Raw genomic sequence first — 12,281 nt, 5'->3', positions numbered from 1 at the left:
TTGCTGCGTTGGTATAAGGATTATTTTGAGTTGAAACAATTGAGAAGTAGATAAAGACATGCCCTTTGCCCTCCCCACTATGGGCTTACAAGCAGTACATGAGTTTGCAAAGGTGCGCCCCTCTCGGCACTGGGAAGAGAAGAGCATTCTCGTCATCAGTGACTGGGAACCCACTCTGAAATCCGCACAGACAGACCTGACTAATATGACCTTCTCTGACATTAGTTTCCTCCACGTATTTACCTCCACGCTGTTCTAGAAACTCAAAGTCTTTTTCTTTTTTTTTTATTACTTCTTAAAAACCCTAACACTCTTTTTTTTAATAGCTTTAAAAATTTTTTTTTAAAGATTTTAAAAATTTATCTATTTTTAGAGAGGGAAGCGGGGGAGAAAGAGAGAGAAAGAGAGAAACATCAATGTGTGGTTGCTGGGGGCCGTGGCCTGCAACCCAGGCATGTGCCCTGACTGGGAATCGAACCTGTGATGCTTTGGTTTGAAGCCCACGCTCAATCCACTGAGCTACCCCAGCCAGGACTATCACTCTGTTTTGAAGACCTAAGCTCAAGTTCTAACCACCCCTTTGAGTTCCTCGTCCCTCAGTGTTCCCGTGTGTGTGCATGATGCACGTGATAATAAACTTTGGTTTGATTTTCTCTTGTTAATCTTTTATGAGTCTAATGTATAGGGCTCCGGCTGGAGAAGCTAGGTGGAAAAATAACTTTCCCCCCTCCTTACACTACGTAAAGATGCTTCTAAGCCAAACCCATTGTGTGGGCCCTCAGGGCGGGAGAGGGTTCCCAGTGGGATCCGGTGGGCTGCTCCTTCAGCCACACACATCTGAATGCCATCGTGTACATGACAACTGATGTGCACTTCAAGTGTTGTTTGCTTCTTTATATTGTTCCTTCATGTAAAAACTTTTTTTATTAATTCTAATGCAGGATATTTGCCTTTGCTTTGAGGACTACCAGGCACAGTATTGCATCTCTAACAAGGCAGGGGGAGGAAAGAGAAAGAGAATTAGCTCAATGAGACTGTTAGCAGACCTAAGTAATTTGCGTTAGATATCATATTGAATGCACCGGCCTTGCTGCATCTCACAGTTTATACCCACTCTAAACAGTTTGCCACGTAGCATATTTAAAAAGAAACCCAGTGTATAGCCCTCTAAGAGAAAGTATGGTCATAATGTTTTTTTTTTTAGTCAAAGATGTTAAATACCATCTGTATGGGGACAAGGTACAGCTATTCAAACTCAGGTCAGCACGTGGAAATTCCTCAAGTGACCCGACTGCCCAGTGGTTAGGGATGTGCGAGGGCGCCAGCTCCACGGGCCTCCCTGTTCAGTCATCCTGCGCACGCCCGGTGACAGCGAGGGCAGGAGGGGTTTGCCGGGATAGAGGAACCCAGGTGGGTTGGTACCTGATAGGCATGTCCACCAAACCCTGTGCTCTGCCCCCTCCCAAAGCCACAGCTGGACCTGACTGGGGGCAGAGGAGGGTGAGGCCGAAGGATGCAGACAAAGAGATGAAAACACTTCCGATGAGAAAGGGCCCCCTCCCCCTCCCCCTCCAGGTCAGTATTTTATTTCTCCTGGCAGAACATAATGACCATAGAATGAAAAGAGTTACCCACTGTAATGGGAACTTCGTGAGCCCCGAGCTGTGCTTTCATTCTCGTGTTCGTTTTGGAGAAGCCCCCTTACCAAATGAAAACGTTTCCAGCTCTTAGATCTCAACTTAAAGTTGTTTCCCTTACAGCACAGGCAGCCACAGGGACGTTCAGTTAACAACAACAACAACGCAAACAAACAGAAAGCCCTTGCCACCTGTGTCTGGACTATCTGGCAGATCAGGATGACAACCCAGTCACTGGGGAGTGGACCTCGTGCACAGGAGGACAGGGGCGAGTTTCATAAACACGGTTCTGTGACCAGCAGCTTCCGACAGTGATGGGCTCCAATGTCACGGGCATTCACTGGGCACTGAGCACAAGTAAGGCCTCAGAGATGAAGGAGCAACAGGCACCTCGTAGCAGAGAAAGTGACAGGCTCTTTTCCACGCTCCTTGAGGAAAAGGAACTGCAGTGCAGGAGCTCAGGAAGCCTGTTAGAACAATTCTCCGAGCTCCATAAAAAAGGTTTCGGTTAGCTCCAGTATGTGTTTTCTAGGTGAGGAGGCTGTGAGCTTGTCCAATTACACGGAAAATGCTATGCACGGAGTGGAAAATGTCATCTCTTTGGTATAATTTAGGCCTGGTGCTCCCCAAGGACAGAGGATGGAGTGGAAACAACATCCAAAATCCCTCCCAGATCCAGTCTTCGGGATCGCCCTCCAGGACAAAACCTGAGACGCCCCAGGCAGGCGTGGAGGGGGCCGTGTGCCTCGGTCCCTCAGGAGGGCGCTCTGCTCTCTCGGGCGGGCGTGGAGACCGTCACATTGCCGTTCGGCTGGCCTTTGACAGCCCTTGGTGATATCCACGAGATGCTACCGATGTTTATTTTTCTGGAACTCAGGTGAGCTGAGTCAACTCCTATCCGGACGTGATAGGTTTAAACCCTGGCCAGAAGGCCATCGCTGGCCTACAAGTCACAGTGTTATAGGTTTGGAAATAAGCCAAATGGCTATCCATTAATTCAAAATAATTAATAGCTGTATTCTCAACTCATTTGCAGGTAGCTTCTGGAGAAGCTATGCCTCCCCAGGAAAAGTCTGGAGTTCTGTGCTATTTGGTATAAAGTCTGGTTTCACTGTCTCGACCGAGGAACATTGTAATCTAAGGAGCTTTGAAAAGACCCCGAGCAATAGGAACTAGGTCCAGGGATGTGCCCGTCTACCTCCTAGTGTACGTGTCCTAAACACTGTGGGCACCAGCGGCACACGTGCACTCGTGCAAGCACACGCACACACTTCCCCCTCCCTTGTAAAAACCAGGTACAGCCAGGAATGGGACAAGTGCAAACACCGAGTCCATTTTCTAAGTCACCAGCAGCTGGTAGAGATGTCGGGTTTTTACTAATGTTTCATGTTCGCAGTGATGGATTTTCACCTTGAGAGCATGATGCATTTACAACTCTGCTGTGAAAATTTAATGCAGTGCCTTTCAAAATCTAGCCGAAAGCTAAAGTCTCACAAGTCGATTTGTGTCTGGTGGGCCAGCCGTGAAGATCGGCACAGAGCTGGCACAGGGGCGGCTGGGCCGGGGAGAAAATCCCACCCATGTGTGACCTCATAGTGCTTCGGGCGTGCCCTCTCCAACAGAGTGGCTCTGATAGTCCTCGAATGACTAGCCCTTTAGCATTAAAGAAAACCTTTGATATCTGATCTGATCCTTCCTGATTCAGTGACATCTTGGGACCATTAACATTCTCTTTATTCTCTGCCATTAGTGGGGGGAGGCAGGCCACAGGGAGGGTGCCACACAGCGGAGGGAGGGGTGGGGGTTGGGGGAGGCCGTTTTCTGCATCCTGTTTGGCTGGCTCCGCTTAGCCCGGGCCTGTGCTGCTCTCACAGGTCTCCCTGGGATTGGGTGGCCTGGCTGGCGTCCTGCCCTCCCACGGCAGCCGGTGTCTGGGCCTGTGGGTTTTCCTTTCTGGGGATCTGGGAGCGTTGTCTCTCCTTGGAGTGTCAAGCTAGCCAGCTGCCCTGGCGGACGGATTCAGCTTTATAAAACATGTAACGGAGGCACCAGCTGGACGGTCACACTAGAATTAAGTGGCTCTGGCTCTGGCTTCCTGCGCACTCAAAGGTCTCCACAGAGACGCGGGGTCAGCCGGGGCTCTGAGCCAGGTCCCCAGCAGCTGTCCTCCCCTCCCGGGTCGGGAAGAGCTCGTTCCCACTGAATGCAAGGGGACTGGCGGGGCAGGGTCAGGCAGTGCGGCCTGCAGAGCTCTGTGCCGACAGTGCCGGGGTAATGACACGAGAGGGCACCTTGGCCCGACTGGCGCCTTGGGCCTCTGCTGGTGTCCTGCCTGCCCCCACATGCTGCGTCGTGAAGGGGAAGCCCGTGGGCTGCACAGGCAGCTCCAGACTCACGGGCAGACCCAGCGGGCAGGGGAGGAGGGCGTGATGTGCTCAGACCGAGAGGAGGGGAGAGGAGAAGTGTCCTCAGACCCGGGAGTTCTCTAGGGCCTCACCGGGTGACGCCATTGCTATGGGGTCGAGGGGACAGAGCAAAGCCAGGTGTGAGGTGTCCTCCCTGCTGGGGGGCAATGCAGAAAGACAGACATCACGATGCTGCAGGCTGTGCTGTGCTTACCGGGATCCCTAGGGCTTTAAGAATGTTCATCTTGCACATGGGACAGGTGCGGTGGTCTAGGAGCCAGGGGTCAACACAGGACTTGTGGAAAAGATGCCTGCAATGAGAACCACACATCTTAGAGCGGCGGCAACTGCAAAGACTCCCTAGTCCACTACCGCCCAGACACTTGTCCAAGGTCACGCGGCCGCTCAGGGGGCAGAGCCGAGACTTGAACCTCCGTCTCCTGACACCTGGGCCAACGTGCTTCCTGTTATCCCCTGTGGTGGTGCCGTCGAAACTTGTCTGGACCCCGGGAGGGGCCTTACGCAAGTCCAAGTTTCAGAAAATGCAGAGGATGTAGAAACAGAGAGCTTTTCCCTTTCTCGGTAGGAAGAATGTTTACTGGAAAGGATACAAGGAGGGCAAGTTGCACAGGCCTTTCAGGATCCCTTAATGGATGTCCCGTTTGCAAAATGCCAGCATTTCTTTTCTCACAGTTCAAGGACAGCTGTGAAAGGAAAGGCTCATCTCCATCACTATCTGGGGTCTAACGGAAAGGGCAGGAGGGTTCCTGGAAGCACCGAACGACGCAGATGACTTTTTGTGTTCTGACGGCTGCCGGCTGTCAAACCAGAAGCCAGAGTGAAAGGTGCCATAACCTTCACTGTCTGTACAGCTGATCTGCTCGACTCCAACGCCGCCCCCCACAGCCCCCGGGCCGGTCCTGGAGCTTTCATCTGAGTGGCAGGGTGAGGGGGCGTTTGATAGGCGTGGGAGGGCTCCTAGCGGAGCTTCCTCCCACTCGGCTCTCAGGAGCCCACTCAGACGTACGTGCCAGAGACTGCTGGAGTCAGCAGCTCTCGTCTTCCCACCCACAAGACCCCAGATCAGGGGCAGGAGCAGTCAGAAATTCCCGCCTGGGGCCCAAAGAGAGACGGTGGTCTGCCTTAAGGGTGAGGGCTTCGTTAGGACAGTCCCTCCCTGCCTGGCCCTCTCTCCTCGCTGGTGCCCGGGACCCAGGGTACGTGTGCTCTCCCCTCTCACCCCCTCTTCTCTCGCGCTCACAGTTCTCACACTGTTCTCTGTGTGAGAGCACATTTCCCAAGTGCTTGAAGAAGACCCTCCAAATCAGCGACGCGTGCAGGAAGGGGCTGCCTTTTAAATTGGACCTGGGAAGTACCCACGTGCCAAGGATGGGATTAGCCGTGTAGAGGGGATGATCGGACTGGCAATGAGGAAAAGCGGGAGCGGCAGTCTGGCTGTGTCATTGTGTCCGCAGATTATTGTCTGGGATGCCCTGCAGCCTGGAAGGTACGCATCACACGCAATTATTCCCTCACCCGTGCTTTGTCCAACAGGGACCGTCTGCCAAGAGTTGCGCTCATCACTGGGAGTCGCCAGGATGGAGATTTGGCTCCTTCCCTTAGTGAGCATGACAGGAGAGGCAGGCGTTAATAAAATGATAATATGTATAAGCTGCTTAATGACAATGGTGCCGAGGACCACACTGGAAGGGCAGGGAGCTGGGAGGATTAGGAGAAGGAGAGTTTCCCCATGAGGTGCCGAAGCTAAGACCTGAGGGCTGCCCACACATTGTCCACGCGAAGGGGACGGGAGAGGAAGGAGGGGGTCCTAGGCAGACCCCCAACCAGACAAAAGCCCTGAGCCGGGCACCAGGAGAAGGCGTCACAGCGCGGTGAGGGTGGGGCTGAGACTGCTTAGGGATGGAGTATGCGCCTCCAGCACCACCGCCCCCAGCAATCCCTCCCTCCCTAGGTGCGGGCTCCACACTCCGGAAACAAGTTCCCAACCTGAGCTTGCCCACCACCTGGTGATCCTCCTGGGAACAGAGTCCCACACTCCTGTCCCTTTGACCGTGCCGGGCGGCGGGCCCTGCTGCGTCCCCTGAACGTGTTGTGCTGGAGTCAGGAGAGGGCAGGGCTCACCATCAGCTGCTGGAGCTTCAAGAAGCCCCTCGGTGTCTGCAGGCTCATTTGCCTCACCTGTACGATGCACAGCTATCTACTTGTGGGGAGAAGGCTCCCCGAGCGTCCAGTCCACAGAAGTCAGTCTTCATTCTCTAACGCCCTGAGGGATTTCTCTCCACGCACGGGTCTTTCTTACCTCCTCTGTGGTGGCTCCTGTTAGTTTTATGTGTCAGCTGGGCCCGGGCCCTTCAGCCCAACACTAATCTAGTGTATTCTGTAGATGGGATTGACTTTAAATAAAGAAGGTTTGCCCCAAATAATCTAGGTGGGCCTAGTCTAATCAGTTCAAAGGTTTTAAGAGCAAAAGCTTTTTAAGAGAAGACAGCCTGCCCCAAGGAGGCGGCATGAGCTCCTGCTCAGAGTTCCCGGCTGCAGGCCCGCCCCGCAGACTGCGGACTTGCCGGCCCCTACGACGGCGTACGCCAGCTCCTGGGACTCGGTGTTAACACGCAGTGGTTCCCTGGAGAACCCTGACCGTCCTCCGACGGGAATATAAGCTCAGCGAGAACACAACCCCAGTTTGCCTGATGCACTGTCGTACCCCAGCATCTAGAATAGTTCTTGGCACACAGAGGACGCTCAAGAAACATCTGGCCTGTGGACGGATATTCACCGAAGGCCCCGGCTCTCCTCGCTGCCTGCACCCGGTCCTCGAGGCCCACGGACTCCCTCTTCCCCCGCGTCTCCCACATGCACCGCTTTCCCTTCCCCGGGGCTGCTCCCTCATTCATAATCTCAGTGTCTTTTTCTTGGTGCCATGCCAGTGACATCCACGCTGGTCTCCATGCCAGCAGCCTTTCCCTCTTCTCGTCATCCCACTCTCCCTTGCCAGAGTTATCTTCTTAAAATAAAGCACGAGTTACATCACCCCCTGTTCCATTCTGCTCTGTGCTAGGAGCCGGGTGCAAAGATGAATAAGACAAGCCCCCCCCCTCCCCTGCCCCTTCGCGGGCAGGGCCACGGCCCTTCGGTGGCTCCCTGGAGACGAAAAGGGAAAGGCCGTGGAAAGGCCACACTCCCGGATCCACTTTCTAGTGTTGAAAGCAAGTCGCTGGAAATTTTAAAAAATCAAAGGGAGAACTAAGGACCAAAAAAAAAAAAAAAAGAAAGAAAGAAAGAAAAAAAAGAGCGCTGAGATGACACACAGGGTGATCACGTGGATTCCTAACGAACATTTCTAGCACCACATTTCTTGCACTAACCATCAAATACGGACTGTATCCTTATAATTGGATTGCAGAACAATGTTTTCCTGCCCAAATAGAAAGAAAAATGAAAGTCACTGGACTAAATAAATAAAGGAATAAGGGAAGAATCTGGAATTTAGGGAAAGGCACGCACAGTTCAGTAAACATCTCTCAGGCAAAGGCCGTCTCAACTCTTCCTGTCTGCGGGGTTCTCAGTGGAGCACTGCCCCTCCCTGTGTTCTAACAAAGGCCGGGCGGCCACGGAGTACAGCCAGAGGAACAAAAGGGGAAGATGCTCTATCTCTTAACAATCCTGACGAGCTGGAACTACAGCAGGGGGTTCACCAAACTCATTCCTTATTCACCAAAGGGCAGCAGACATTTAGAAAGCGTGTCGACAGCTGCATAATAATGCCAAGAGGATTATGAATGATAAAATAAGCCCTCATGTTTTTTTAGCAGCGCTGAAAACCCAGCTCCGCCCAGTTCCCCATCATCTACCTGTTCCCGCTTTCTGTTGTCCTTTCACCCGGATGTGTGGACCCCACCCCGTTTCAATGATGCATGTTTTCCTCACTTGCAGGAGCAAGGGCTATTTTGACCTGTGCATTTCTTTCCCTGTCGCAGGCCATCCGGCCTTGCCACCTGCCATTGAGATCAGGGTCCCCTGGCTTTCCTCTTGGCACCAACGCAAGCTGTTCCATTCCCCTCGGTGACACGGTCGCCTGAGGATGTGAGTTGTGGGGACTTACGCCCTCCCTTCTCCCAGGCACCACGAGCTACGTGAACAGCGCCCCCAGTGCGTCCATGGGGAGTCAAAATGTTCCTTCAGAGCCTCAGAATCTTAGCTGCGCAGTTGTCAATGAAATAAGACTGAGTTTTGAATATTAATTTAATTTAATAAATAAACAATAGCTACCGGTTACCAAATGCCTACTACGTTCCAGACATGTAACAGACAGTACTAATTCACAGCGGCCCTCTGAGGTAACAATTATTCTTCCCAATGTTACGGAGTGGGAAGCGGACGCCCAGTGAAGTGAATTAAGTGGCCCCGGGAGCTCGTGAGCTGCAGAGCGAGGACCCAGACCCGGCCTTCGCCGGGACTGCCCTGCCCTCACGGTTTCGCCCAGCTCCACACTCCGCTGCCCGCCTCCCCCAGTGAACTGTCGCGGGCGGGTGTGCGGGAGTTGGAGGAATTCAAATGTGTATTCTTCCTAAATGTACTTCTGTGTTTCAGCTTGGAGGAGGCGGTCTCTTAGTTACAGAGGCTGAGGATCTGGCGAAACCAGAGGGACAAGTGGTCGGCCTCGTCAGGCCTCTCCTCGGATCGCCGCCGTCTGCCTGCCTGACTGATGGGGAGCAGGGGGGACCCCCGGGCTCTGTGCTCCCCATTCTCCACGCCCCGTGGGCCTGGGAAACGAGGAATGGGCAGCCCCAGCACCTCTCCCCTGAATTTTCAAATGTGGATCATGAAGTGCCCCGGAAAGCAATACCTACTTTTTTTTGCTGGTGCTCTCCTTGACCTGGCCTGGCTCCTCTGTCTTGCCTTAGCTCTCTAAACCACAAGTACCGTACCACTCCGCAGACGCAAGATGCTTCGGCTGCCCCCACTGGCTAGAGCGCACAGTCAGCCTAACACAGCCCTCAAAGACGCACCCCCAGTCCGACCTTGTCATATCCGCTAGCCCCCTGTTCACCCCACGCTCGCATCAGAACGCCGGAATGCCCTCCTCATATTTTTGTTTGTTTTTTGGGGGGGCGGCAAAACCTTGCTCATATGTCCAGTCACAACTCAGACATCCCTTCTCTCCCCTGATGATCCCACTTCTTCTCCCCAAACTACCAAGCAGAATCCATTTCTTTTCCTTTCCTCCCGATCATTCCTCCACCTTTGTCATGGCAGCTGAGCGTGTGCTCTGGTTTTAAGGGTCTGAAGACCAGGCCTTAGCTTCGCGTGACCTTGGGTGTTCTAGGACAATGTTCTTTAATTGTCAGCACAACCCTCTGAAGCATTACTATTGTGGCGGGATAACCTTTCTGAGGACTGCTACAACAATTAAAGGATAAAGGGCATAGACACTTAGAATACTACCTGGCACTGGAATAGCATGAAGCCAGAGTATCATGCTATTTTGTGTTTTTTGCTTGTCTGTTTGAATCATTTCTTTACATATGGGTGAAATTAAAAATATTTAAGCCACTGGTACAGCACGGACACTGCCCGCTCGGAACGGATGCTGGCAGGGTCGCCCTGGCTCACTGTTCCGTGTCCTGAGCGAGCCGGGACGCCTTTGGCAGCAGCGAGGAAGTGCCTCTGGTGTCAAAGCCTAGCAGCACACCTGGAGTGGTGCACGCTCTCAGTGTTGTGTGCTGAACAAAGAGTTCCTTCAGTTCACCTTCCCCAACTCATTATTGGGACACATGAAGCACTTCCTTGTGAGCGAGCTTCCTGAGGCAGGGCTCCGTCTGCAAGCAGTCCCCTCCTCTCCAGGGACTCCAACGCAGGAAAGACTTGTGCCTTCCTCCGGGGGCCAGTGGCTCCGAACCAGGACCTGAAGGGTGCAGAGGAGCCCGTGTCCTGCCTTGACTGCCTGGCAGGCATCTCCCAGGGCCGCTCCTTCCCCGAAAGTCTCACTTTGGGAACGTGGATGAATGGCTGTGGGCACAGGCGTCCCTTGGCTGGAATGACTGGTGACGCACTTCCCCAGTGCTGACGGGACTGCTGCTGTGTAGGAGAAACACAGCCCATTCCTCTCCGGAGGACAAATCCTGAATTGCTCTCATTGACTTTCTGACTTGTCTAACTGCTTCTAAAATGCAGTGAATTCAACGAGGACTTCACTAGCATCTTGACTGCCCTGGCTGTGAAAACCACAGGGGAAACGCTGGCTTTCCCGTGCATCACCTCTGCCCGACCCTGGGCCATGCTGTGGTCCAGTCACCGGCCACCCAGCACCCACTGCACCGGGGACGTTCTCTGTGTTTTTTCTGTGCTGTGCTGTGTTGTGCAAACCAGTAGGTCCCACCCCTGCCCCTGTGAGCAAGAAGAGAGCTTTGCAATAGAAGGGAAGGTGGATTTCGCAGCTATAGGCGAGGAAGCCTGAGAAAGAATGTATGTCTGTGTATTGTTGGAGAGATTCCAGAAGCGACACTGGAAGTCACTGCTGGGAATTCGGGGTTCTGAGAAAAAAGTAGGAAAGTCAGCAGAGAGTGACAAAATCATTGCTGTGCAACAGGGAGGCGTTGGGGCACATACGGAGGACTCAGACATGCATCCTGTTGGTAGGGTGTTTTTTAACACAGAACTGACAGGCTTGTGGGAAGGTACACAGTCCACTTAACTGTTTTAGGTGATATGAGTACAGCACGTAGAGAAAGTGGCAGGTCACAAATAGATCCGCGTAAAAGTGACACAGAATTCAAGAAAGGGGACACTTACTGGGTGAGGAGAGTAGGAAACAGGAGGGCGGGAAGAGCTGTGGCGTGCGGAGACTGGGGGAAGGAAACCCACGGGGAGGGGGCTGCCAGGATGAACGGCGCAGCTGTGTACTGGGACGTGGAGGAGAAACCCCTCTGGGAGGAAAGGCGGACGATCTCAGGAGAATATGAAATACAGTTGAAAAGAATGGGTCCGAATCAGTGTCCTGAAGTAGTGCAGATGGATGGAATGGAGAAGAGGCATGAACAGTGAGGAAAACAATCACAGACGGAGCCAGACGTCCCCGCATTCCTCGAGATGATGAACTACTTGCCATTAAGTCGTTTCCTGCCATTCTGTCTCATGTTTCTGCGTCTCCTGCACAGCACGTCCCTACAGTGGTCCCCTGGCGGTGTTTTGGGGCTCGGCGTGGATCTGGACGGTTGAGCAGACACAGCCCCTCCTGCCACAGACTCTGTCCAACTGGACCAGGGCCACGTGCGGGGGCGACTCTGCCACTGGGCTTGGTCTGAACGGTTTGGACCGGCCATGAGAAACTGCATTTCCCTGGTTCCCTCTATTCACGTTGTGTAAACACTGTTTAAAATGAAAAGGAAAAGACGAAAAGGAAGGGGGAGAAAGCTGTCCCACAGGACCAGCGGTGACCAGATCCTGGCTGTCACTATAAACATGATGACTTTGATGAGGCAGGCTAAGGTGCCAGGCCAGCAGGCTTACCTGGCTGAAACTAAAAAGTATGCACTGAAAAATCACGGCTCTCCTCCCAGGCACAGCACTGCCCTCTGTGGGGTGGGGGTCGGGGGGGGGGGTCTGTTTTCAGGCCCGCCACAGCCAGCTTGGAATCACAGAGGACAGAACAGAATCCTTGATGCTGGGCTGGGCTTGATCCGGTTTGCTTGGGGTTCTCAGACATTTGGCTTAGAGGGAGATGGGGGTTTCTGAGGTGGGTTATTAGCCAAAACCGTATTCCCAGAGAGTTGAGAACACAGCAGCGCAACCTCGAGGGGCAGGGAGAGGAGAGGGTGGGGCTGAGGTGTCGAATCCATAGCCCACGGCGCACTGGAAAGACTGGCTTAGAAGTCGGAAAGCCCGGCTTTGCTTCGGGCCCTGTGACCAGCCTCTCGGAGTTAATGGTTTGTTTTTGTTTTTATTAAAATAATGAGGCATTAATGGTACCTGCTCTGTAGTAGAGGCTATTGTGATACAATTAGCTATTATATGTAAAAGAGCTTTGCAAACAGTCGAGAGCTTTTTAAAGCACTGTAATAAACAGCCACTTACTTCCCCCAGTCGTCCATAGTACGGGATTTAACCAGTAGTAAAGGAAAACCAGCGAAACCTGGAAAACTGAGACGCTGCCTCAGATCCTCTTGCTACTGAACGCAGTTTCTTTTTTCAGCTGCAGGGGAAGAAATCCATCCGGGGG

The 12,281-nt window shown here is 53.0% G+C and overlaps 1 protein-coding gene across 1 annotated transcript in view; it reads right to left on the bottom strand.

Moving 5' to 3' along the window:
- Nucleotides 1–12,281, bottom strand: part of RNF150 (ring finger protein 150) — a 165,515-nt gene that overhangs the window by 30,674 nt on the left and 122,560 nt on the right. The window contains exon 5 of the mRNA XM_045830975.1: nucleotides 4,257–4,353. Within this exon, the coding sequence (XP_045686931.1) occupies nucleotides 4,257–4,353 (97 nt within the window). The remainder of the gene's footprint in view (nucleotides 1–4,256; nucleotides 4,354–12,281) is intronic.

The sequence above is a fragment of the Phyllostomus hastatus genome, unplaced genomic scaffold (genome assembly GCF_019186645.2).
Source record: "Phyllostomus hastatus isolate PE091 unplaced genomic scaffold, TTU_PhHast_1.1 phas_contig_159, whole genome shotgun sequence".
NCBI classification, from domain to species: domain Eukaryota; kingdom Metazoa; phylum Chordata; class Mammalia; order Chiroptera; family Phyllostomidae; genus Phyllostomus; species Phyllostomus hastatus.
Note: the sequence above shows the minus strand (reverse complement) of the source record. Positions and strands in the feature narration are given on the sequence as shown.